The 27,875-nt window shown below is 35.1% G+C and overlaps 1 protein-coding gene across 6 annotated transcripts in view; it reads right to left on the reverse strand.

The window, feature by feature from the left end:
* The window catches only part of GRIA4 (glutamate ionotropic receptor AMPA type subunit 4), a 689,633-nt gene that overhangs the window by 10,236 nt on the left and 651,522 nt on the right, over nucleotides 1-27,875 (reverse strand). For 4 of the 6 annotated variants that reach the window (XR_015141734.1, XR_015141735.1, XM_086338842.1 and 1 more), the window contains exon 15: nucleotides 5,289-5,403. The exons of the other annotated variants lie outside the window; for them this stretch is intronic. Coding sequence is in view for 2 of the 4 variants with exons in the window: in XM_086338842.1 (XP_086194968.1) it covers nucleotides 5,289-5,403 (115 nt within the window). In the remaining 2 variants the exon portion in view is untranslated. The remainder of the gene's footprint in view (nucleotides 1-5,288; nucleotides 5,404-27,875) is intronic. 6 annotated transcript variants of the gene reach the window in all.

Here is a 27,875-nt window from a genome sequence, read left to right on the forward strand (position 1 = left end):
TTAGGAAATGTTGAATCCATTTGGAGAAACACAGTATGTATCTATTTGGTTACAAGGGAATTAATTCCACAAACCTATCTACAAAACTAGGTAATGCACTAATAATGATGCTGATGATGGTTCCTAACACTTACTGAGCACTTACTATGTACCAAGGGACTACTAAAAGTATTTTACATGTTTAGTTGCTATTATCACCTGTATTTTACAAATGAGGAAATCAAAACACAGAAAGGTTAACTTATCTAGGCACATCTAGGAAGGAGCTGAATCAGGGTTTGTAATGGTCTACTTTCATAGCCTGCGTAATTAAAAATATTAACAACAGAAGACTCAAGAAATAGGAATTTATGGTTTATTGAGCTTTCTGATTAACAGTTAAACTAAAATTCACTTTTTTAAGGTATTGTTGGTTCTGAAAAAAGTTTCTAAAGTATGTTTTTCTTTTCAGTTATATGGTTTTTGAATTCAATTTAATTTTTGTATCAATGTTATAAGATCTTACAAGGTTTATTTTCCAATTTAAAAATATGCAATTGCCACATTTTTAGAATATTATATTATTTTTTGGATTAAAATCTAACGTTAGCATGATTTAAAACTTTGTACTAAAAACTGAGTTTGGGGGTGGGGTGAGGTGAGGATTATGGATAACTGGAGTCCTTGGTTAGCCCCAGTTAATCTAGATTTTACTATCTATAACCTCCCCACCTCCACATACATCTACCGCTTCCATTTATTAAGTGATTGTTATAAAACCACACCTGCGTGTTGGTTGGTGAACTGTGAGCTTAGAGAATAGAAGACATATATCATTCATCTTCGTAAAATATTTACAAGGGTATCTGACTCAGGCTAGGTGCTCTGTAAAATTATTACATTTGAATTATTTTGAATCCAGGACAAGCACTTTTTAAAACTGACACTAAGGGTTTTTTGGTCATCAAGCTAGCCCACTAAAGCCTTTTTAACACATGTACAGAGTACATTATTGGAATAGGAAATGGCAACCCATTCCAGTGTTCTTGCCTGGAAAATCCCATGGACAAAGGAGCCTGGCAGGCTACAGTCCTTGGGGGCACAAGGAGTCAGACATGACTTAAGCGACTGAGCACGCAAAGAGTACATTATATTAGCCCACATTGCACTTCTTGAATGGGCTGTGATGGGAAGAGGAAGATTTAATGCTGAAAAGAGAAGGAAACTGAAAGCAGTTTCCTTAAAGTTTCTTATAGAAGGGACAGCTAAATGCAAAACTGTGGATTAAATGAAGACTGCCTTTGACTTACCTCTCTCCCTTCCTAAGGTATCATTTCTCCTACCTGCTTCATTTTTCCCTTGCCTCTTTGTCCTTTCTGCTATTCACTCCAGTAGTCTGGTTTTAGAGGATAAAATTAGATTAGAATTTTGAGTATAAGACATTTATCAATAACCAAACTTAATGGTCAAGTGGTGGAATGTCAGACACTGAGCAAGGAATTCATTACTAGGAAAATCCTTCTCTAAGGGTTAGCTTTCCTGACTGATCTTTGTTTAATACATTTTTTCCTGCTTATGAATGCATGTTTTCCATAATAATTTCTTTTTTATTGCATTTGTTTCCATGGCTGTGGATAAGGCCATTTGCAAGTATAACATATTTTAAAGTCAGGCTGTATTCTTTAAAGTGTCAAATTAAAAACTATATATTATGGGATTTACTATACTCCTAAATAACTCATTATTTGGTAATCACATTTACAAAATGGCTTTAATATAAATATCTATATCTATGAGTATGCCTATTTTTTATATATGTATGTTTTATATATATATATGAGGAGAATAAAGTATAAAACAAGCAAAAAATCAATAATTTTGTAGGTAGTATTAGCATTATGGGTCATTAATGTTTCTAAACATTGCCAAAATTTCCTATTAGAACCTGGTTTAAACAATTGACACAGAAATAGGGATAAAATTCTGTGTATGGTTTGTGCTCAGACTAAATCATATCAGATTAATCAAAGGGGATATGAGTTTTAGACACTGCAATGAAACTTATAATTTGGTTCATTGTCAATTAGGGAATTTCTGTTATTCACAAAAATGAGTATGGTTTTCTTATGATCATAAAAATGGCCACAGCACAATAACATTCAAATGAGTAATTTTTCAAACAAACAAATTCATCCTCTCCCAAATCATGCCTTTCCACTTTATTTCATTTTACATATCAGACTTTTTTCCTTATTTCTTTTGTGGAACCTCTGGTTGAGGGATACTTTGGTCATGTTCTGGGAACGGCTATCAGTTGAGCTGATTATTTTGTAGCCATGGGCTGAAAATGGAAGCTGTCACTGTGACTCTAAATAATTTAGTTGTTGATTATATTAAATCATAAGCTCCTTGATGGAAAGAATAGTACATAATTTTTTTTTTTTTTTTACCCACAGATACTGGTGCATGGCCCAGGTAAAACACAACTTTACTATTATGCCACTGTGTGAAAGTCTGGAGATACCCTTCCTTGTTACAGTCCTGTAAATAACAGGTGGATCAATTGGCTCCTCCTTGGAACCTGTTCATGTGTGGTACAGCTTCCCATGCTTTTTCCCCTTCACCAGATGAGTCACTGTTAGGAAAGTTAAGTTTTTCCTACTAAGACTGTATATCTCAAAATCAGATCACATCAGATAATTGTATACTTGTGATGAGATCTCTGAATGTGCACTGTACACAATGTGCATTGTAGATAAACTGGCAGCATTTAATTTTCTCTTCTGCTTTGGCTTTATACTTATCAAAGCCCACAAGCCAACATCATCTTCCAATTCAGTATTTTTCCTCCTTTTACCTTTTTCAATAAAGATCAGGCCAAATGGAAGGGGTGAGGTAAGTTCAAAAAGAAAATCAGTCACCCAAAGAAGGTACAGAACAAAAATTAAAAAGCAGCAACTGCCTCCTGGTAGTCTACTTTGATTCTAAGTTAGGTCAGGCCAATTAAAATATCATTTTTTAAAATAGGTGCAGAATTATTGTTGTTCAGTTACCAGTTGTGTTTGAGTCTTTGTGACCCCATGGACTGCAGCATGCCAGGCCTCCCTGTCCCTCACCATCTCCTGAGGGTAGTATTATTATTACCCATTCTATTGGTGACAAATATTATATCAGTATACAATCTACTAAAATTTTTTTTGTAGTATGAAATCAAAATTCTTGAGGGAAAATAGAACATAATAACATGCATTTTATGTTAATTTTATAGCATTTCAGAAAATGACTTATTAGGATATGAAATAATATTTTCATATCTTAAATTTATATCTAAATAAAATTTTAGAATATTATCTTAGAGTTTATGTTTGGTGAAAGTAACAGGGGCAAGCAGTTTGATTTTTGAAAACTACAAGGTTGGCTTTGTATTTATTTCTTTAGATGACAAATATTTACTTGGTGTCCATTATGTACCAAACAATGTTTTGGATGCAACTAGATTAAATTCAACTGAGCTGTCCAATCCCTTATTTAAATAAATTAAAATGACTTTTGTTACATAGATTTTTTTCCATTATGTATACATTTCTGCTTCTGTTTGCTTATTTTTCTGTGGAACGAGTTTTTAATGTACACTAAAACAGGAATTCATTATTTACTTTTATGGAAAACTTTGTCTGTTAAGCAATATTATACTTTGTTTATATTTGTGACAAAAATATAAATTTGCAAACAATTTCTTTTTCAAACTGAATAGAATATCTTCAATTTTGTTTTCTCTGGTTCTATTAGAGTATATTTTCTTACATTTCTAATTTGCATAGAGGAGTAGGTTATTATTGTAAATGAGTAATTTTCTGTTTATGTGTGTATATATGTATGTATTTATATTTTATGAGAATGACCGGAATGTTCTAGGCAAGCTGGGGCACCAAAATACAAAAGAGTTAGCACTCCTAAAGAAAACAAACAGTTGGTGTCTTGAATGGAGGTAGCTTAAAGGGGAATCATCTCAGAAGAACCCCGATGACTCTCTAGGGGGCTCATATTCTCCCTTAGGACAGTCGATGAATGATGAGAATTGTGTCCACACCATTTTGTTTTTTTGTCTTCTTTCCTGCCTCCTTCTATTGCCAAAATAATCATCTGGCAAAGTTTATTCTTTCTCTTCCTGCAACAGGGCTGGCAGGATGCACAAGGGAGATGAATTTGAAAGACTTTTCAGATCAGGATCAAGGGGGAAGTTATCAGCATTGAAAGAGGGTGAGGTTAGCAGTTTCCTTGACTGATACTCCTTTTCTAAAAAATAATTATTTTAATTGGAGGATAATTATTTTAAAATTTTGTGATGGTTTTACATTATCATATGTAAAATAGACAGATACTCCTTTTAAATAGAGCATCATTCTTTGGGCTTGGTGGCCAGACAAGTGAGATAATTTGTAGCCCACTGAAGAACCTGAAGAAGAGCAGGGTTTCTTGTTTCGGGCAGTACTCTAGAATTTAAAAGAAAGGCAAGAATGTATATTTTAAAATTTCAGTGTTCTTACATACCGATTGAAGATATGTAAGGAAAGAAATTCAGTCAGAATATTCCCATCTCTAGATTGCTTTAAGTCTATCTACAGTGAAGAAGAGTTCTGAAACACTGGTTAATAATTTCTGCTAACTGTATACCTTTTTTTAAAAGACACTGCTTAGAAATAAAAATAAAACATTATTTTATGAAGCTGGAAATATGACATGGATGCAGTAAAGATAAAGCTGAGTTGGTCTTGTTTTTATAATCCGATCTTTCTTTAGTTTGATTCATTTATGGAAGGCAGAAGCGTATAGTTCATAATTTCTTTTGATTTGTTATGTAATTTGCTATTTAATGGAAGCCTGACAGTTTTACGTGGAGAAATGTCTTTCTGGAAGGTACCTGGTCTAGGTGAGGCTAGACTATTGCTATTATTCAAAAATATTTTGTGGCAGCTCTGGTGAAGAAAACAAGACAGACTGACCCTTTCTGTTCTCTCTCCTCATCACTTTCAAAAGCCTGCTTTCTCACACCAAGGTTCCTAGGACTATGTCTGATCTGTAACTTCTTCCAAACCAGAGATTTAAGTGACAGTTTTAGTTAGGTTTGTTAGTGTGTCCCCAAATTGATATTGTTTGCAAATATTTTTGCTTTGACAGTAATTGCATACTTAAGTTTGTGAAGGAATTTGGCGATTCCCATGGTATTCACAGGTCTGAATTGCGTCTCCTAGCAGATGCACCTATTACTTCACACACTGTTACCCGCTCTTGGTGACATTGAGGCTAACCTTGGAGTCACCTCCCCCGCTGCCACATTCTCCTTTGTCGTACCACCATTTGTTTTTCAATTTGTCCAAGAGGCCTTGTTCATTCAGTTTTAAAACTGCGAGGTTAACAGCATTTCTTGAAACGATAAAACATATCTTGTAAGAAACTGCACAGCTGTTAAGATGTTAGAAGGAATGAGGGTTTAAGCTCTTTTATAAGCTTCTCCCAGATGCTAAATAAACCTCTCATTTTGTCATCCTGCAGCCCCTTCTACCAGGCAATTGTAATTTCCTTCAAAGTATATTAAACCTATGATATCTGGTGCTATTCACTTTCACAGTTCATTTATTATCAAGTAACTGACATCAACATCAAGCAATTACATGAATTTTCTTGTTTGCAAAACAGTAATAAACTTGAATTTACTAGTAATTGAGAAAGAATTTTGTCTTGAATTCCCTTGCTTCTAGAATGTCAATGACCAATAGGAAAAAAATGAAAATACATTCCCAGAAGGAAAAATATAATTACACAAACAAATCAACAAATCTGCAACTAATTTTTGTGTACTGACTTCCTAACAAAGAGTATGGCTTAATTATTATTCCTTTTATTATTTGTATTGGTTCAGTTTTCTGGTCTGGAAGTCATAGGATGGTCAAAAGAAAGGTAGTAGCAGCTCTCAGGGAATTTATATTTGAATTCTGTGTTGATTTTTAAAGTCACTAGCTGCTATTTAGAAAACAGGATCATACATCCAACTTGTTTGTTTAAATTATATAATTAAACCCCAGGAAAATATGCTGCATGTGATATGGGCAAACAAACACTAGATTAGATTTCTTCCATGTGTATCTCTATAGGGGATAATGGTGGCATATTCTAATTATTTTCTAAGAGGATTAAAAAGATGTGTCATGGATTTTGCTTCCCATGTACTTGGTTTCTTTCTTGCTTTCAAGGTATGGGTTTTAATTGAACCATCAACTGTTTAAACAAGTTTTCCCAGAATTTAATGAAATGACTGTTAAATCTAGTGAGTGGCTTATATACTGAGCGACTTTGAGTTCAGTTTGGGCCATTCTATTTGATAATTGCCCAGTTTGGTGATTGATTAATGACAAATTAATTATATTTAATACTCAATTTATTATTATACTTAATAATTAATAATAAAATAAAAACAACCTCATGCTAATGGATAGCATTTGAACATTGATTTGCAAGTTAAATATCATTTAGTTGATTAATAAAATGCATTGTTTGTTTAACCACAAATCAGCCTATTAAAATATTTATTCTCTTAAAATGTGTTTGTAATATTTCAGGTAAATTATGTCCCTTTTCTAGTGTTGTAATGGTCTGATCCACTTGGAGAGTAAATATTTCCCATGAATAAACCACATACTTTGAGAGGATGGACACTTTCTAAGAGTTAGATTGCCATTTACTAAATGCTAATGAAATAGTTAGCTGTTCCCACACTCCGAAGTAAGTCCCACGCTAGTAGTGTAAAATAAGTAATATACTTCCTGAGGTGAAAAGTTATCAGTTTAATCAGCAAAAGGACCAGGCTGAAATGTAGGAATAAATGAAAACTCAGTGTGGCTAGAGACATCTATTTTTTAAAAAATACTGTTAGGAGAAAAGAATTGTTTAATTTTACTTTCCAAAGAAACTAAATTTGTCTTTCAGTGAACTGAAACTAACAAAAGTTTTCTATTTTGGAGAAAATTGTTTTTATAATCCATTTTATTTTAGTCTTAAACATTTCTATCAGATTCTTTTTCAGTAAAGTGCTATCCCAATTATTTTATATGTTGGTTTAGACCACTCCTTTGATAAAACTATAATCATTTCATGAGAGGGTTATTTAACAGGGTTATTAGCCATATCCAAAAACAGTTTCACAGCACAATAGAAAACAAAAAAGCAAAATTAAAAAATGGATAAGGAAAACAAGGTTTATGTTGAGAAAATTGTTTGGAATAAAGCTTTCTACAAAGTTATTCTAAGACATTGTCTTTCTAATAACATCTAATAGGCCATGTAAAAACAGCTCAGTTTCACACTGCTATCCATATATGTGCATGTATGTATATCTATATTAGTCAATATAACACTCTTGACCAGTAGGTTAAGTCACTGCCCAGTTTACAATTAATCCACATTTTCTTGTGGTTCCTCAATAGAATTCACTTAATACTATCACGTGTAAAATGTACTTTCCATAAATGAAGGCACTTTGTAATTAATATTTAGGGACAATCTTTAGGATTTTGAGGACTTCTCTGATGGCTCAGATGGTAAAGCGTCTGCCTACAATGCAGGAGACCTGGGTTTGATCCCTGGTTCAGGAAGATCCCCTGGAGAAGGAAATAGCAACCCACTCCAGTACTCTTGCCTGGAGAATCCCAGGGACAGAGGAGCCTGGTAAGATACAGTCCATGGGGCTGCAAAGAGCTGAACACAACTTCACTTTCACTTTCACTTTAGGATTTCAAGATTTCTTTGCCTTTTAAAAAGGCTTGCTATTTTCTGTAATTGTCTGACTAAAGATGTAATTTCTTTGTGTAATCAGTTTAGGTCTAACTGTTTCCTTAGACTGCTATTTATAATACAGCACACACCACATCTGTAAGGACCATTTGAATATCTGCTCTACTTTATGGAATGCATCACGTTTACATATTATTAATAAGAATCATCAACTGACTTTTAAAATATACATAAAGTTACTTATGATGGTCTATAGTCCCTGGGGTCACAAAGAGTTGGACACAACTGAGCATGCACACACCTAAAGTTACTTTACTCAGTTTTCTAGATTAGATTAAAAACCATTTTTTATCCAGGTAAAAAGGGAAAGGAACACTGAAGACATAATTACAAGCAAGCCTAAGGAACTCAGAAGGAGTCAGGAAAATAAAGTACATAGAAAGCAGATCCTTGCTGCAGCACATTTTACTACTGCTTTGAAATTCCCTTCATACATTTCAGACATAGATTTTGAAATCTATGTCAACAAACTAAAATTGATGATGAGAATATTCTTGTCTTGGTTAAGCATTAGAGAAGTTGTAATAGTGATCTGCCAAGAAGATAAGAAAAAATAAAAATATTGAGGGTTATTTTTTACATTAATTATTCCCTTCATTCTATTAAATGCAGCTTTTACAGAATAAACAAATGAAATAAATTGCTTTCATTTAAAAATGGAAGGAGAGGAAGAAACAACAAGTGATCACATTGTTTTTCTAGCGATATAAACCACATTTGGGAGCCCAGGTATGTTGACCATGACCGTTTATAAGACTACAACAGGGCCTATGTACCATACTTATTTGCCTAGTCCGTTTATGACTTAGCAGAATCCTAGGTAAGAAAAACCCGTCTCCAGATAGCTTTTTCATAGTGGTGAGATGATGGGGAACACAATTCAGGGTTGAAACAAAAATGCTCACTCAGACAAATTCCAGGAACTCTGGAAAAATTTCAAGGGTTTTCATTCCTGAACTGTTGTTCAATTGAGTTTGAGATTATGAAATCCATCTCTCATTGCCCAAGGCTCTGGGACCCATTTTTGTTAACTAAACAAAAGCTATACAATGGGAACTAACAGACTTAAACTTTTCCATTTATTAATTTTGCATAAATTAATCTAATGCAAATTAAGATTTTCTTGTTGAAAGCGTGCTTAATTCAGGCTAAGATATTTATATTTTCCTCTCTATCCTCCCATAAGTAATTTATTATTAATCTGTAGATTTAGATATTTTTTTATGCTTACTTTATGCCTTACTCATTGTATTTACTTCTAGACCATAATTCTTATAGTTTATTTTCTTCTGTTAGTGAGATATTAACATTCATATAGAGAAAACTTGAAAGATTTGTTTAATAAAGTACTCATGATTTCCTGGATTTGAGAATATTATCATAAAGAACGGATATATAAGCTTTAGATACAGTTATTGTTTGTACACAAGAAATTTACAGTATATATAATTTCTAAAATAAAGTCAGCAATATTATATTTAGTCTAGTTAAAGCAAATTCAATTACATTTTACTTAGTAGGATGAATACTTCATTATTGTCTATGATATCAATAATATATGGGCTTAATGGATTTTTTTGTCTAAACTATGTAATTTTGCTAATGCATTATTATCCTTATAAAGAGGGATTCATTAATTATATGCACATGAAAAAGTCTCCTTAGTTTTAGGCCTGTACTCTTTTAACTTGAGTATTCTCTTCATACTTAATTCTCTATAAAATTTAAATATCAGGTGTTACAATATTCAGAATATTTACCTGAATGATGCTACAAAGTATTTTCATAGTCCTAGTAAATTTTAGTATTATGTGACTCAACAAGAAATTGTGTAAAATACCTTAGAAAATCCTTTAAAATCTGCAAAAGACATTGGTAGATAGTTTATGCAGGAAGAAGTACAAATCATATAAAAATGATTTACTCTTACTTAGAATTAAACTAATGTGAATCCAAGAAATGCAAATTTTTTGCTCTTCATATTAGAAAAGCTAAAAATAAGGATAATATTTAATATAGCCAAGGATTTAATGTTGTCCTGAAATTAGAATACACTGAAAATAGAATAGAAAGAAAATAATATGGTTTTATAAAACAAAAAAATCCAGTTCTTACCCTTGCAAATTATTAATAACAATTCCCCTTTGAGGAATCAATCCTAGGAAATAAATCAATGATGTTGACAAAGTAATATGATAAATGTTATAGCATGTTTATATAACAAAACATTGAAAGCAACTTACATGCCCAACAGAAAGGGACAATTAAGCAGATTTAGTGTACAACAGTAGTTTTCAATCTTGATTTAAATGTTAGAACCATTTATTACAAATACAGATGCTCAGGACTAACTTGCTGTATCAGAATCTTCTGACATGGTGGCAGCGTGTATACGTTTTTAGAAAGCTCCCTAAAGGATAGCACTGATAAGCACCAATAATCCATATGACTGAATGTTTAACAATCATTACAGGATTTTAATGACAAAGGAAATGCTCAATGTTGAGTGAATAAAAGAAACAAATTGTATATTCATTGTGATCTTAATTTTAGAAAAGATATATAATGTTTATATGTATGTGTATATATATATATATAAGTGCCATATATATTTTTATATATAATTTAAATATTTATTTAAATGCTATTTATTTGTATGTATAGATGTTAATGAAAGTCGCTATCTGTAGGTAGTAGGATTATGATTGATTTGGCTTGCATATTGCTCTTTGTGCTTTCCCACTCATTCAAAATTTTCTTCAATGAAAAGTGACACTTTAGTAAAGAACAAACAAAACTACTCTCTTAATTATTTTATAATATGCATATTAGAATTGTTTCATGCAAATTAAAATATATATTCTATTTTGGATCAAGAAAGATTAAGGAAGTTAGAAGTTAGAAATTTTTCTTAAGGATCTCAGAAAAGAATTCATTGTTTGACAGTATGGTTTGCTTTGGCTCACTTGGTTTTGTGTCTCTAGTCGAGGCTGGATGGAGAACATGTGATACATTTGGCTTCTACAAAGGTTCTACCTTATTTGAGGGGAGCAGGTCTGTCAGAGAGGTGTGAGTCTACCCACCAGAAAGGATCTGCGGGAGGTTAATGGAACTCTCAGTGGCCTAGAGAGAAGCCTTGCTGTTTCACAAAAACTACATAGACAAGGTGAATTTTTCCCCTTAGGACAGATTAAATGAAGGTGATTGTGACTAAACTTGAGTCCTGCTAAGTGGGCCATTATATATATATAGCTTTGTTTTTAAAAAAGATTATATGGTTGGAAGTTATGTTCTTTTACAAATGAACATTAAACTCTAAGAAAAACTTTTTTTCAGGGGTTTTAAAAAAGGCAATTAAAAAAAAAAAAAAAACTTCCATCATACAACATACTTTTTCTATCCTTCTTTTAGAAATCATGCTAAAATTGCAGGTTGAAAAACTCATCTGATTTAAATTTTGTTGTGCAGCAGGTAAGTATATGCTGAAGTTTTTCCAGGGCCACTCAATAGGAAAATACTAATTTCATAAAATATAAATAATAGCCAACTCTGTATAGATTAGTCATTCTGATATTTAAATGGCTGCATTCTCAGTATTTTAACAAGTGTTATGTACATGAAAGTTCATCCCATATGGAAGATGAAATAGGTAGACAGGAGCAAATGTCACAGAGGATTTGACTTTTGTGGTTTAATCATGTCCTCCTGTTCACTCCCCACTCTTACATAAAGGTAGCTAGAGGAAATTAGCAGGAAAACTGAGAATTTACAACAAATTCCAGAACTTTGTATACAGGCAGTTAATAACTACTTGAGAAAAAGAACTATTTTATTACTCAAAGAAATATAGAAAGTGAATAAAAATCAATAGGCTATCAAACAACTAAATATATCTGATTTATGGAAAAATATTTGTTTTCACAGTTCTACCCTTTATCTGCTATGTAGGCCTGGAAGACGAGCTAATTCTCAACATTTATCAATGTTCCACTGTTTTCAGTTTAACTTGTAGCTGTGCTCTCATTACTTTTCCCTCAAATTATTCCTTCCAGTAAATAAGCACAAGCCTTTTTTTGCTTCATTGGGTTTGTGCGCTCATTTCCAAAGGAAGAATTTGGGCCAAGTTGCTCTATATGTATATGCAGACATTTTTAGAAAAAATATTAAGTTTTCACTCCAGTTTGCCTATGTGATGACAGTTAAGGCTTGCATAAAATGGCACTATTGATCAATAATTTAACACCAAAATTCAGAGGGAAAATTATTTAACATGAAAAGACAATTCAGACCCAGCAGGATTTATAATGAGTATTTGAAAACCATTTTTGTAATGAGGGATTTCTTGTTTTTATTTTGGAGTCTGGATGACATATATATAATTAAGTTATATATAGAGAAATGTACATCATGAGAAACGCTGGGCTGGAAGAAGCACGAGCTGGAATCAAGATTCCCAGGAGAAATATCACTGACCTCAGATATGTAGATGACACCACCCTTATGACAGAAAGTGAAGAGGAACTAAAAAGCCCCTTGATGAAAGTGAAAAAGGAGAGTGAAAAAGTTGGCTTAAAGCTCAACATTCAGAAAACAAAGATCATAGCATCAGGTCCCATCACTTCATGGGAAATAGATGGGGAAACAGTGTCAGACTTTATTTTTTTGGGCTCCAAAATCACTGCAGATGGTGATTGCAGCCATGAAATTAAAAGACGCTTACTCCTTGGAAGGAAAGTTATGACCAACCTAGACAGCATATTCAAAAGCAGAGACATTACTTTGCCAACAAAGGTCCGTCTAGTCAAGGCTATGGTTTTTCTAGTGGTCATGTATGGATGTTAGAGTTAGACTGTGAAGAAAGCTGAGCACCAAAGAATTGATGCTTTTGAATTGTGGTGTTGGAGAAGACCCTTGAGAATCCCTTGGACTACAAGGAGGTCCAACCAGTCCATCCTAAAGGAGATCAGTCCTGGGTGTTCATTGGAAGGACTGATGTTGAAGATTAAACTTCAATACTTTGGCCACCTCATGCAAAGAGTTGACTCATTGGGAAAGACACTGATGCTGGGAGGGATTGGGGGCAGGAAGGGGACGACAGAGGATGAGATGGCTGGATGGCATCACCGACTCTATGGACATGAGTTTGGGTAAACTCCGGGAGTTAAAGTGATGGACAGGGAGGCCTAGCATGCTGCGGTTCATGGGGTTGCAAAGAGTCGGACATGGCTGAGCAACTGAACTGAACTGATAGAAATGTTTGTATTTCATATTTCAATTGAATGAAAAAGAACTGAACAAATAGAGTTAACACTGGGCTAGATTCCAAGAATTGTCTCTAAATTGTGTTCTTTGGGATTTGCATGACTAATTCCTATTTGAGAACTAGGCCCCAAGAATGTGATTCTTAGAAAGAACACTATTATTTTTTGTGAGGATATCTGCCACTGGTTTAGGTAGCACACTAGCTAGAGATTGTGATAAACAACAAAAAATTTTATATTTTAATATTGCAGTTTTTAAATGTAATCTTTACAAATATTTTATCCAGCCTGATTTCTTGATTTTTGTCAGTTTTAGGTCGCATACTAGAATTTTTTGCCCTCCTTTGGTCATAGACTTCTTTTAGAAGTCAATGAAAGCATGTATACTTCCTCAGGAAAAATACACAAACATGCAAAACTCAGACTGATACACAATTTTAGGGAACTGCATGGAAACAAAATCTGCCATGGCAAAATATATCCGGCATGTGGATTATTTCAAGATGAAAATAATCATGGCACAAAAGATACAAGAAGAAACTTTGATCTTCTTGCTAACTGCCTTAAGAATTGAGATAGTATTCCTCTGTTACAGGAATAGAGTTACCGCCAGGGATATCTGCAAAGAATATTGGCTAGGTAGGTATCATGGGGGAAACTCTTAGAGATCAGGGTCTATTTTGTATCCCATTGTCTCTGCCTGGCCCTGCAAACATTTGGTTCCCAAACATTTGCTTTTCTATCTCTATGTGAATTGCCTTCCTCTCTTTTGAAGTTCCAAACCTTTACCCACAACATCCTTTTTTGTCTTTTGCTGAAGATGGTATTTAATGTGAGGATGTGGGCCACTTTGGCTAGTTACTAAGTTTTTTTGGGTCTCTGCCATATATATATGTTATTAAACTTTTGTTTGATTTTCTCCTGTTAATCTGTCTCATGTCAATTTAATTTTTAGAATAGCCAGAAGAGCCTATAAGGGTAAAGGAAAAGTTATTCCTCCCCAACAGATAGGATTCAACTTTATTGGCTGAACACTACTCCCTATAAAGCTGCTGCAGTTAAGAGACCCTGGGGCACCTGACAAAAGCCAGCACAAGGTATTATTTGTTATCATGTGGGCTAGTCTCACAAATCTCTGGCTGCACGGTCTGTTGGAAAAGAGACTAGTTTTTCTCTTTTTGAAAATTAGATTAACAGGAGAAAATACTTGTGAGGCTAGATCCTTGTAGTTTGTGACTCTTGGTTTAAAGTTTTATAAAGTACTACCCTTGGTTTGTTGATCATTTTTCCCCAGAGATGGTCACTGATTTTCTTTGTCTTTGTCTTTTGTGTCATTTATTTTAAGGAGAAAACCATTGGTGTGATTAAGTTTTCCTTTTGTCTTGTTCTATGGCTTGAAGGTTTGGTTTTTATCCTAATGAGAAAAATCTCTCTGGTTTCTGGCATCCAAAAGGTACACATACCAGTGTTCATTTAGCAGCTAGTTAAATAGGCTGAGATTCTGAGCAGTCTCTTTGTTCAGCTGTGCCAGCTCTCACAGGGAGTTTTGTCACAAGGGGTCAAGTCTATAAGGGGCCTTTCTCTTCTCAAACTTTTTTGGCTATTTTGAGAGTCACAAAACATGGGGACTAAATCATCTATGGCTTTACTTCAGGACACCTGTTGTGTCCATGATACCATGTCTAGAAAGTTACTTCAGGGTCTTTCTATAAATTGGCTTATTGGTTTAAATCACTATTAAATTCCTACTCATCAGTGGTCCTCCTTCATAGATCGCAGTCTTTTCATGGTGAAAGGGCTTGCATAACTCAATGTATCCATGAGCCATGTCACGCAGGGTAATCTAAATGGATGGGTCATAGTGAAGAGTTCTGAAAAAGTGTGGTCCCCTAGAGAAGAGAATGGCAAACTACTACAGAATTCTTGCCATACAAACCCTATGAACAGTATGAAAAGGCAAAAAGATATGATACCAAAGACGAGCCCCTCAAGTTGGAAAGTGTCTGATAGGCTACTAGGGAAGAACAGAGAACAATTATTAATAGCTCCAGAAAGAATGAAGTGGCTGGGCCAAAGTGGAAATGGCACTCTGTTGTGGATGTGTCTGGTGGTAAAAGTGAAGTCCGATGCTGTAAAGAACAATATTGCATAGGAACCTGGAATGTTAGGTCCATGAATCAAGGTAAATTGGACATGGTCAAGTAAAAGATGGCAAGAGTGAACATTGACACCTTATGAATCAGTGAACTAAAATAGATGGGGACGGGTTAATTTAATTAAGATGATCATTATCTACTACTGTGGTCAAGAATTCCTTAGAAGAAATGGAGTACCCTCATAGTCAATGAAAGAGTTAGAAATGCAATACTTGGGTGCAGTCTTAAAAAGGACAGAATGATCTCTGTTTCCAAGGCAAATGGTTCAACATCACAGTAATCCAAGTTTAGGTGCCAACCAGTGATGCTGAAGAAGCTGAAGTTGACCAGTTTTTGTAGTGATCTACAACAATAAACTGTAGAAAATCCTGAAAGATATGGGAATACCAGACCACCTGACCTGCCTCTTGAGAAATCTGTATGCAGGTCAGGAAGCAACAGTTAGAACTGGACATGGAACAACAGACTGGTTCCAAACAGGAAAAAGGAGTACGTCAAGGCTGTATACTGTCACCCTGCTTATTTAACTTCTATGCAGAGTATATCATGAGAAATGCTGGGCTGGAAGAAGCACAAGCTGGAATCAAGATTGCTGGGAACAATATCAATAACCTCAGATATGCAGATGACACCACCCTTATGGCAAAAAGTGAAGAGGAACTAAAAAGCCTCTTGATGAAGGTGAAAGAGGAGAGTGAAAAAGTTGGCTTAAAACTCAGTGTTCAGAAAACGAAGATCATGGCATCTGGTCCTATCACTTCATGGGAAATAGATGGGGAAACAGTGGAAACAGTGTCAGACTTTATTTTTTGGGGCTCCAAAATCACTGCAGATGGTGATTGCAGCCATGAAATTAAAAGATGCTTACTCCTTGGAAGAAAAGTTATGACCAACCTAGATAGCATATTCAAAAGCAGAGACATTACTTTGCCAACAAAGATCCATCTTGTCAAGGCTATGGTTTTTCCTGTGGTCATGTATGGATGTGAGAGTTGGACTGTGAAGAAAGCTGAGCGCCGAAGAATTGATGCTTTTGAACTGTGGTGTTGGGGAAGACTCTTGAGAGTCCCTTGGATGGCAAGGAGACCCAGCCAGTCCATTCTGAAGGAGGTCAGCCCTGGGATTTCTTTGGAAGGAATGATGCTAAAGATGAAACTCCAGTACTTTGGCCACCTCATGTGAAGAGTTAACTCCTTGGAAAAGACTCTGATGCTGGGAGGGATTGGGGGCAGGAGGAGAAGGGGATGACAGAGGATGAGACGGCTGGATGGCATCACCGACTCGATGGCCATGAGTTTGGGTGAACTCCGGGAGTTGGTGATGGACAGGGAGGCCTGGCATGCTGTGATTCATGGGGTCGCAAAGAGTCAGACACGACTGAGTGACTGAACTGAACTGAACAACACCTTCTAGAACTAACGCAAAAAAAAAAAAAAAAAAAAAAAAGATGTCCTTTTCATCATATGGGATTGGAATGCAAAAGTAGGAAGTCAAGAGATATACCCAGAATAACAGGCAAGTTTAGCCTTGGACTACATAATGAAGCAGGACAAAGACTAACAGAATTCTGTCAAGAGAACATGCTGGTCATAACAAACACCTTTTTCCAACAATCCAAAAGATGACTCCACACATGGACATCACCAGATGGTCAATACAGAAATCAGATTGATTATGTTCAAGATGGAGAAGCTCTATACAGTCAGCAAAAACAAGGCCTGGAGTTGACCTTGTGTCAGATTATGAGGTCCTTATTGCAAAATTAGGCTTAAATTGAAGAAAGTAGGGAAAGCCACTAGGTCATTCAGGTATGACTTAAATCAAATCCGGTATGATTATACAGTGGAGATGACAAATAGATTCAAGGGATTAAATTTGGTAGACACAGTGCTTGAAGAATGATGGATGGAGGTTCATAACACTGTATAGGAGGCAATGACTAAAACCATCCCTAGGAAAAAGAAATGCAAGAAGGCAAAGTGGTTGTTTAGAAGGCTAAATGAATAGCTGAGAAAAGAATAGAAACAAAAGGCAAGGGAAAAAGGGAAAGATATACTCAACTGAATGCAGAGTTCCAGAGAAGAGCAAGGAGAGACAAGAAGGCCTTAAAAAAAAATGCAAAGAAACAGAGTTAAACAATAGAATGAGAAAGACTAGAGATCTCTTCAAGAAAATCAGAAATATCAAGGGAACATTTCATTTAAGGATGGGCACAATAAAGGACAGAAATAGTAAGGACCTAGCAGAAGCAAAAGAGATTAAGAAGATGTGGCAAGAATACACAGAAGAAGTATACAAAAAAGGTCAAAATGACCCAGATAACCACGATCGTGTAGTCTCACCTAGAATTGGGCATCCTGGAGTGTGAAGTCAAATGGGCCTCAGGTAGCAATACTATGAACAAAGCTAGTAGAGGTGAAGGGCTTTCCAGGTAGTGCTAATGGTGAAGAAACCCCCTGTCATTGCAGGAGATATAAGAGACAGGAGTTTGATCCCTGGGTTGGGAAGATCCCCTGGAGAAGGGCATGGCAACCTATTCCAATATTCTTGCCTGGAGAATCCCATGGACAGAGGACTCTGGCGGGCTATAGTATATGGGGTTGGAAAGAGTCAGACATGACTGAATCGACTTACAAGGCATGAACAGTAGAGATGAAGAAATTCCAGCTGAGCTATTTAAAATCCTAAAACCTAAATCCTAAAACTCAAAATGCTACACTCAATGTGTCAAGAATTGGGAAAACTCAGCAGTGGTCACAGGACTGGAAGAGGTCAGTTTTCATTCCAACCCCCCAAAACAGCAATGCCAAAGAATGTTCAAACTGCCATAGAGTTGTTCTCATTTCACATGCTAGCAAGGTTATGCTCAAAATTCTTCAAACTAGGCTTCAACAGTATATGAACTAGGAAATTCCAGGTGTTCAAGCTGGATTTAGAAAATGCAGAGGGACCAGGGATCAAATTGCCAACATTTGTTGGATCATGAAGAAAGCAAGGGAGTTCCAGAAAAAACATCTACTTCTGCTACACTGACTGTGCTAAAGCCTTTGTGTGGATCATAGCAAACTGTGGAAAACTCTTAAACAGATCGGAGTACAAGACCACCTTACCTGTCTCCTGAAAAATCTGTATGCAGTTCAGAAGCAATAGTTAGAGCCTCACATGGAACAACTGACTGATTCAAAATTGGGAAAGATGCATGACAAGGTTGTATATTGTCACTCTGCATATTTAACTTATATGTGGATTACATCATGTGAAATTCTGGGCTGGATGAATCACAAGCTGGAATCACGATTGTCAGAAGAATATCAACATTCTCAGATATGCAGATGATATCATTCTAATGGCAGAAAATGAAGAGGCACTAAAGAGCCTCTTGATGAGGGTGAAAGAGGAAAGTGAAAATGCTGGCTTGAGACTCAACATTCAAAAAACTAAGATCATGGCATTCAGTCCCATCATTTCATGGCAATAGAAGGAGAAAAAGTAGATTCAGTGGCAGATATTATTTTCCTGGGCTCCAAAATCACGGAGGAAAGTTACTGCAGCCATGAAATTAAAAGATGCTTGCTCCTTGGAAGGAAAAATATGATAAACCTAGACAGCATATTAAAAAGTAGAGACATCACTTTGCTGACAAAGGTCCGTATAGTCAAAACTATGGTTTTTCCAGTAGTCATGTACAGATGTGAGAGTTGGACCATAAAGAAGGCTGAGCACCAAGAATTGATGCTTTCAAATTGTGGTGCTTGGAGAAGACTCTTGAAATCCCCTTGGATTGCAAAGATATCAAAGCAGATAATCATAAAGGTGATCTATCCTGAATATTCATTGGAAGGACTGTTGCTGAAGCTAAAGCTCCTATACTGTGGCCACTTCATGAGAAGAGCCGACTCATTGGGAAAGGTTGAAGCAAAAGGAGAAAGTAGCAGCAGAGGATGAGGTGGTTAGATGGCAGCATCAACTCAATGCACATGAATTTGAGCAAACTCTGGGAGACAGTGGAGATAGAGGAACCTGGAGTGCTATAGTCCATGGGATTGCAAAGAGGTGGACACAACTTAGCAACTGAACAGCAAATGGCAGTAACATCAATGGCCAGATGATGGATCTTTTGAATTGGAAAAGCTTCTAAATTGGTCAATATTTGCAAAGCGCTCATCGTAGATAGGTGTATTACTAGTATCTATGGAAAGACCAAATTAAAAGTTGGATGCAAAGAAATATAACAGCTAACCTTAAAAAGGTCTCTTAGTTTTAAAAATATAAGAAAATCTTATAATCTTACTAAAGGATATTCTCTAGACAGGAAACACAAAAATGGTGTATAAACTCGAACCCAAAACAATAAAGTAAATGGCAACGGGATCATACTTATTAGTAATTACCTTAAACGTAAATGGGTTGAATGCCCCAACCAAAAGACAAAGACTGGCTGAATGGATACAAAAACAAGACCCCTACATATGTTGTCTACAAGAGACCCACCTCAAAACAGGGGTCACATACAGACTGAAAGTGAAGGGCTGGAAAAAGATTTTCCATGCAAATTGGGACCAAAAGAAAGCAGGAGTCACAATACTCGTATCAGATAAATTAGACTTTAAAACAAAGGCTGTGAAAAGAGACAAAGAAGGTCACTACATAATGATCAAAGGATCAATCCAAGAAGAAGATATAACAATTATAAATATATATCCACCCAACATGGGAGCACCGCAGTATGTAAGACAAATCCTAACAAGTATGAAAGGAGAAATTAACAATAACACAATAATAGTGGGAGACTTTAATACCCCACTCACACTTATGGATAGATCAACTAAACAGAAAATTAACAAGGAAAAAAAAAAAAACAAAAACATGTATCTATAAAGTTCACTAAAGCAAAGCACAGTAAAATGAGGTATGGCAATAAAAGGCGTTAAATTTATCAAATAAAAAAATAAAAAATAAAAAAAAAGTATTTATTATGGATAATACTGAATATAATCAAATGTAAATAGAAGCATGAGAAGAAACCCAAGGAAACCCATGCATCCTTCATTCAGATTCCTTCTCCACTAATCATTAATGACATGACTTTGAACAAATTAACCAAACCCAATGAATTATCTTCATCTGTTGTATGGTAGTAAAATGCTCTCATGTTTTGCTTAATTTGAGACTTAGACAAAAATGAAAATATTACACTATAAACAACTGGCACACAACCTGGTGCTTAATAAAAGTTGATGGCAGTGCAAAAAAGAAAAAAAATATAAGAAAATCTTTTCAGGAAGCTTATTAAATTCATATTCTAAGTGGGTCTTACAGGTGCTAATAAAAACATTATTTATTAATAAACAAATGGAAGGGAAAGAGTCTCTTTTTGGGAAAGAGACTCTTCCCAAAAAGAAAAAAATTCTAAAAGAGTTGTTAAATAATAAAGTAAATAAAACAAATAATGAAAGTGGGAATAAAGAGGAATCAGAAAGGGAAGAGTCATGGGACTAATCAAAGCAGAATGAAAATCTTTAGATGGTTGTTAAGAATTGGGATAAATAAAATGAGCATTTGTGGGATCAAAACAAAGGTTTTATAATACAGTACTACCTAAGATTGTGTGAGTCCAAAGGACCCCATATTGGTTCTCTCCAACAGTAAAGATCCCAAACAAGTCTACTCTAATTACTTCAGTTTAGATAAATTTTAAAAGCTGGAAGGAAAAGATTAAGAAGACTGAGGAAACTGAGAAAACTGCAACTGTTTCGGGGCAACAGTTAGGCCAATTAATCGAGTTAAATATTGACAAAAAAGCCTTGGTCCCTTGGGTCTATCCCTTACTGGGGTCATCAGAACCTTTATATAGGAATGAAGCAAATGGCTGGGGGATAAAAAGTTTCTGGGACTCCTTGTAAGACTGAGACTTGTTGATGGCATTTTATTGGAAGCTAAGGTTACAGAACTGATAGAACTGAGATGGAAATTTATTAAAATTTATGTATTTGAGTGGACTTTGTGTAAGATGGTTGCATTTCTTTTGCCTTGATGATATTGTAGGGATGAGCATGTTGTCTTCCCTTGCCTGGTTTTGTAAGATGGGGCAGGTAAACCCATTGTTTAGGGAGTATTAGTTGAATAAAGGAAGCTGATAGTGCTGAGCTCACATAGTATGAGATGGAAACCCAGAAACTGGGCACTGATATTTGGGGGCTAAAAGAAGCAATAGTGGAGGATTTTGCCCCGAGAGTGAACTGGTATGTGGAAGTGCTCTCTCACAGGAAATCTAATTCACATCCTCCTTAAAGACTTATCAAGGACAAGTATATGAGTTTTTTCCACAAATAGTAAAAAGCCTTAACAATCTGAGCATATATAATTTTTTTCCAATTTTTATTTATAAATTAGTGAGTTTGTGATATACCTGATTCATGACTTAAGTTTTACAGTGAAATCTATGAGAGTTCAGGTTGTGTTTATGTTTATGTATGTGGATTATTGATATGGCATTTTTCTATCTCCAAATGATATTATCAAAATTAATTTGCAAAAGAGCTCTTTTTAATTGCCTTAAAACTAAGTGCTTAAGAATTAAATATTTCTAAATGTAGTAGAAACTAACCCAAATGTTTTCCAGTGTACCTGATTTAAGATTAATCTTTAATAAGTAAAAGCAAGTTTAAGCTTGTTGGTTTAAGTAAATAGGCCTATCTCAAGAGTTACCAGCATTAATTGTAGAGCTTATATTCTACTAGGTTTCAGTTCAGTTCAGTTCCGTCTCTCAGTTGTGTCCGACTCTTTGCAACCCCATGAATCACAGCACGCCAGGCCTCCCTGTCCATCACCAACTCCCGGAGTTAACTCAAACTCATGTCCATCAAGTCGCTGATGCCATCCAGCCATCTCATCCTCTGTCATCCCCTTCTCCTCCTGCCCCCAATCCCTCTCAGCATCAGGGTGTTTTCCAGTGGGTCAACTCTTTGCATGAGGTGGCCAAAGTATTGGAGTTTGAGCTTCAGCATCAGTCCTTCCAATGCACACCCAGGACTGATCTCCTTTAGGATGGACTGGTTGGATCTCCTTGCAGTCTAAGGGACTCTCAAGAGTCTTCTCCAACACCACGGTTCAAAAGCATCAATTCTTTGGCGCTCAGCTTTCTTCACAGTCCAACTCTCACATCCATACATGACCACTGGAAAAACCATAGCCTTGACTAGACGGACCTTTGTTAGCAAAGTAATGTCTCTGCTTTTCAATATACTATCTAGGTTGGTCATAACTTTTTTTCCAAGGAGTAAGCATTTTTTAATTTCATGGCTGCAATCACCATCTGCAGTTGAAGCCCCCAAAAATAAAGTCTGACTACTAGGTTTACCACAAGTTAAATACATTCAGATATCTCTGTTACAAACTTTGTCAGCAAAAAATGATAAATTTGTATGATAAAATTTTCACAAGTAATTAAATAAGTTTAAATGAAACAAAAGTTTTTAGGTGAAATCTTTAATAATAATTATGTTTTATGGCATAGCTACTTAAAAATAGTTTCCTCAAATTTGTTTTGGTAACTTGAAGCTTTAGAGTTTTGCTAAGTTAAATGATGGGAATTTCTGAATGTTTAGATCATTTCCAGAGAAGATAAAATGCTGAAACATTAATTGTTAAATAAATCTATTTTTTGTCTTCTTATTACAGAGAACTAAAGATATTTGGGTTTATTAAAATGTGTCATGGATCACACTGAAAAAAATTATGCTTTAAGGGAGTCTTATTAAGAGATAAAGTTTTCTTGGAATATTTGTATATATATGTATTTGCCTTTGAAATATTTTATTGTCACTTTGGTTAAGTGAATAAGTATTGCTTTACAGTGACCTATAATCGTATTTGTCCAAGTGATTTAAAATATTTTGATAACTTTGACAAAGTCTCCCAAATCAAAATTCTAAATAAAGTCCCTTTGAGCCTCTACTTAACTTTGAGATGTTTCATAGGGCCCCTGAAACATCTCAAAGAGAGATACTAAATTAAAAACATTGTACATTAAAGTATATGGAAACCATTGTTAAACGAGCAATGATAAATCTTAGGTGTATCGTGTGGGTAATACAGGTGTTCTAGAGGTTATATGAAATTCCTAAAATTCAGATATGTCCTGGTATGTTATCAGTCATATTTTTAGTTATTGTCTTAAAATGTTCCATGTCACAGAAATAGACAAATTTCCATGTCAATTGCATTGCAATTAGATCTTTAACCATGTGATTTTAAGTTTTTGTCATTCATAGATAGTTTTTGTTTTACTAAAATGCTCTTAGAAAATGAAGATGTTCATAGAAATGATTTTTGGACAAATATAAGTTTGTGATAACTTTTAGATCACGACACTAAACTGGTAAGAGATTATAGAATTCTAATGAAAAACTTAATGGCTTCATAAAACTGTTAATAAAAGATCAAGATCAATAAGAATTAATTATATGGAACTGAATGAACTGATGAATATGATTTATAATTTTTATAACTTTTTATCTGAAATATTACTGGCATTTTCATCATTGCTTTCCAGATACAAAGAAATATTTCCTCTTCTATTAACTATGACTTATAGCAATTTGGCAAATTGTACCAATGTAAAAAGAATTGAAACATCTTTTTCTTCCTACCTGATCCCATCAGAATTTAGAAACTCTTAGTGAGTATTTTTATATTTTTTTACATACTATAAAAATACTATATTTTTTTACATGCTATATATTTGTTTAAATACTTTCACTAAGAATTTGTACTCCTTGTATTAGAAGACAATAGGAAACACTGGTTATATTATCAAGGCTTTGACTGGAAAGTCATGTTTAAAAATGTCCAGACAGCTTGAAGGAATTAAGATCGACTGTATGGAGCCATAAAACCCTTTGGAAAAATAGCCTGGTAGTTTTCTTATATGGTTCCTAGCAGCCTTACCAGTTGAGTAAGTAAGGTTATTTCCTGGAAGGCACAGGAAACTCAGGATATTTTGGAGACCTTGTGGCTTAACTGGTAAAGAATTCGCTTACAATGAGGGAGACCTGGGTTCGATCCCTGGGTTGGGAAGATCCCCTGGAGAAGGGAAAGGCTACCCACTGCAGCATTCTGGCCTGGAGAATTCCATGCACTGTGTAGTCTGTGGGGTCTCAAAGAGTTGGACACGACTGAGTGACTTTCACTTTCTCTTTCAAGACGAGAAGAATTCATCCAAATTTATATATATTACAGGTAAATCTGGTAGCAAATCCTTGGCATGGTTTCATGGTATGAGAGGCATTTAAAAATTTAATCTGGAGATTCCTTTGAAAATTTCCAGCAAAGCAGATCAATTACTGTTTTTGCTGGACTTAGGTAAATAACCAGGGCAAATTTAATGGCATTAATTTTGAAAACAAATTAGTCTTAATTTGATTTTCTTTGATAGAAGTAAGGGTAATTTTTAGAGAAAAAAAAAAAAGCGTAGTGTTTTCAGTTTTTCTTCTGCTTCTTATTTTAACTTGGAATCATTGAGAATAAATGCTGCCCTTTTCCTGAAGCCCTTCAAACTGAAGCCGAACAACTTGATATAAACTTGAGCGATCACAATAATTGCCTATATTTAGACAAACTTCTTGACTATTGCTGTGTAAGATTCTCAGGAAATTTACCTGAATACCTAATGACATCATTGAAGACATTTCATACTGCAAAACATGCTTCAGTCCTGATATCTAGAAATCTTGACTGGCAGCTCTCAGGACTCAGATACTGGGTTTATAATTTACTCCAATCATTAACCTTTGTGTTTTTTTTTTGCCTCCATACAAATACCTCCTACCTGATTGTTTGCACCATATACCCCTAACTTTGAGAGCCCACCTGCATCATGGCCTCCTGAAATAAACTGATTAGTTGTCAGACTATGTGGTTGATTTGATGAGCTATAAAGCAACATATAAAGTCAAATTCTGGACTATGACATGTCTAAAAGAAACTTCAAAGACGAGACTATAGGTGAACAAAATCTGTTGCCCCCAAATATTTCTGGCATGCAAATTATTTCAAATTGAAAACAATCAAGGCTTGAAAGGCTCAGGAAGAAACTTTGACCTTACTAACTGCCTTAAGAATTTAGGTAGAGGGCCTTTTATAGGAATAGAACTAACACCAGAGAATATGGGCTAGGTGTGTTGGGAAAACTAGAGATCAGAATTTACTCAGCATCCCACTCTCTCCCCATGGCTCAAGCATTTGTTTCCCAAATATTTGCTTTTTCCTCTCTATGTGAATTGTGTTTATCCCCATTTGAGGTACCAAATCACTACCCTCAACAATCTCTTTTGTCTTTAGTTGAAGATGGATTTAAGGTGAGGGTTTGGGCCATTTGGTGAGTTACTCAGTTTTCCTGGGTCTTTCCCTGTATACATGTTATTAAATTTTTGTTTGATTTTCTCCTGTAATCTGTCTCACATCAATTTAATTCTTAGCCTGGCTGGGGTAGAGGAAGGGTGTCTAACTCTCTCTGACAATTCTAATAAACCTATTGTAAAATTAATTAATGACTTTTCAAGTATGCTTATTAAAGATAAATAAAAATATTTCTGTGACCCATATTGGCTCCAGAATTTTAATAGAGAAGAGGTTTTCAGACTATGATTTGGCAGAAATGAATTTCCAAGATATTAACTCCATTTGTGATCATTCTGAAAACACATCATATGTGGGGTTTTTTTAAAGGACTCTATGTTAAATCAATAAAAATTTAAAATAAATGTTGTCAAAAGATATTTTTATTTATCCTTACATAATATTTAGAAAATGTAGTCATATTAAATAATGTAAATTTTATTTTATTTTTGGTGGTCTTTTGAGTGTGCAGTTTGAGATTATATGAGATAAAGTCCCTGCCCTAAGCCACCCCATTGTTATCATTATCCACGATCAAATTGTACAAAAGAGGGTTTTATTTCAAGATGAGATCATAACTATCTAGATTAAGTGCTTCAAGTTACCTCTGGTTATCATTCACTTTTTAAAGTTGTGATTATCATCATTCTAAAGTAAAACTTCAAAAATACTAGGCCTTTCAGAAAGATGCTTTGTCTGGACTGTCATTTTCTATGTGGACCCTGTCCCACCCCCAACTTTAGATACTTTAATCTCCTAGACCATTCTCTTTATTCTCTTTACACACCTTTCAGAATTCTAAACTATTCCATTCCATGTACCCTGACCATGTTTCCTTCTTCCATCCTTTGCCAGTTCTTAAAAGCTTTCATTGATTGTTTAAAGAACTAGAATCCTATAATATTTGAGTCAAACTGTGGTTTAGAGGTTGTCTACAACTTTCTCATTTTATAGATGTGGTCACTGGGGTCTAATGAAAGTTAGGTGACTTGCTCAACAAAGCCCAGCTGGGACACAGGTCTTCTGCCTTCTAATCCAGTGCTCTTTCCCACAGAACTATGGTATCTTTGTTTTCTGTCATCCTGTGAAGTTAAACTGTTTACTCATCCTTCCTATGGCTCTCTAAGGAAACTTTCCTTTTGCCTGAGAAGATTTTTATGCTTGGTAGGGGTTACCTTTTGGTTAAGCTTTGACTCATATGCCTTGCCCTATTAAGTTGGCAACTTCTGTTCTCTCTAAACACTCGTTGAGCTGAGATAAATCTTAAAAAGCAAATAATCTTGTCAACTGGCCTGATTCTTCCTAAAAGAAATTACAGTAGATGACTTTCTTTAAAAAACAATACTAACAACCTAAATGATGATTTGATTTCATTTGATGGTAACATTTATTTTCTCCTAAGGTTAAAATTGGATAGGTTTTTTTGATACAAGGTTCTTAATGATTTAAGTGCTGATCTTTTACAATATGTAATCTTGAGTTTCCAAGAACAGCATCATAATGAAGCATCAGTATAATGAATTAGATGGTCACAAAAACTCGGTTTCATCTTTGAATTTTTGTTTCCTCTCCTTTCTCATAGTCGATCATCCATTAAGAACTGTTTTTCTGAAAATGTCACCTATTTGCATTTCTATTACATTGACACCACCTTATAAAAATCCTTATCACCTGAGACAAGATCCACTGACTCAGTCCCTTCTCAGATGCTCACAGTCAAAATAACTTTGCTTCTCTGCTCATATGTAGTGCTTTGTCAAAAACTTTCAGTGATTCCTGATTGCCTCTAAAATACTATTCTAATCTTTCTGGTATTCATGGCTTTCCAACAATTCAATTTACATATGCCTTTACAATATAATTTTATTAAGCCAGACTCTGTGTCAAGTTATGTTTATTCTCACTGAATCCTCATTGAATCCACATGGCTGCTGCTGCTGCTGCTGCTAAGTCGCTTCAGTCGTGTCCGACTCTGTGCTACCCCATAGATGGCAGCCCACCAGGCTCCCCGGTCCCTGGGATTCTCCAGGCAAGAACACTGGAGTGGGTTGCCATTTCCTTCTCCAATGCATGAAAGTGAAAAGTGAAAGTGAAGTCGCTCAGTCATGTCCGACTCTAAGCGACCCCATGGACTGCAGCCTACCAAGCTCTTCCGTCCATGGGATTTTCCAGGCAAGAGTAGTGGAGTGGGGTGCCATTGCCTTCCACATGGCTAGTAAATGGCAAATGGAAA

Source organism: Bos grunniens, chromosome 15 (assembly GCF_055505025.1).
Source record: "Bos grunniens cultivar Pamir isolate PY7600 chromosome 15, Bosgru_T2T1.0, whole genome shotgun sequence".
Lineage (NCBI taxonomy): Eukaryota > Metazoa > Chordata > Mammalia > Artiodactyla > Bovidae > Bos > Bos grunniens.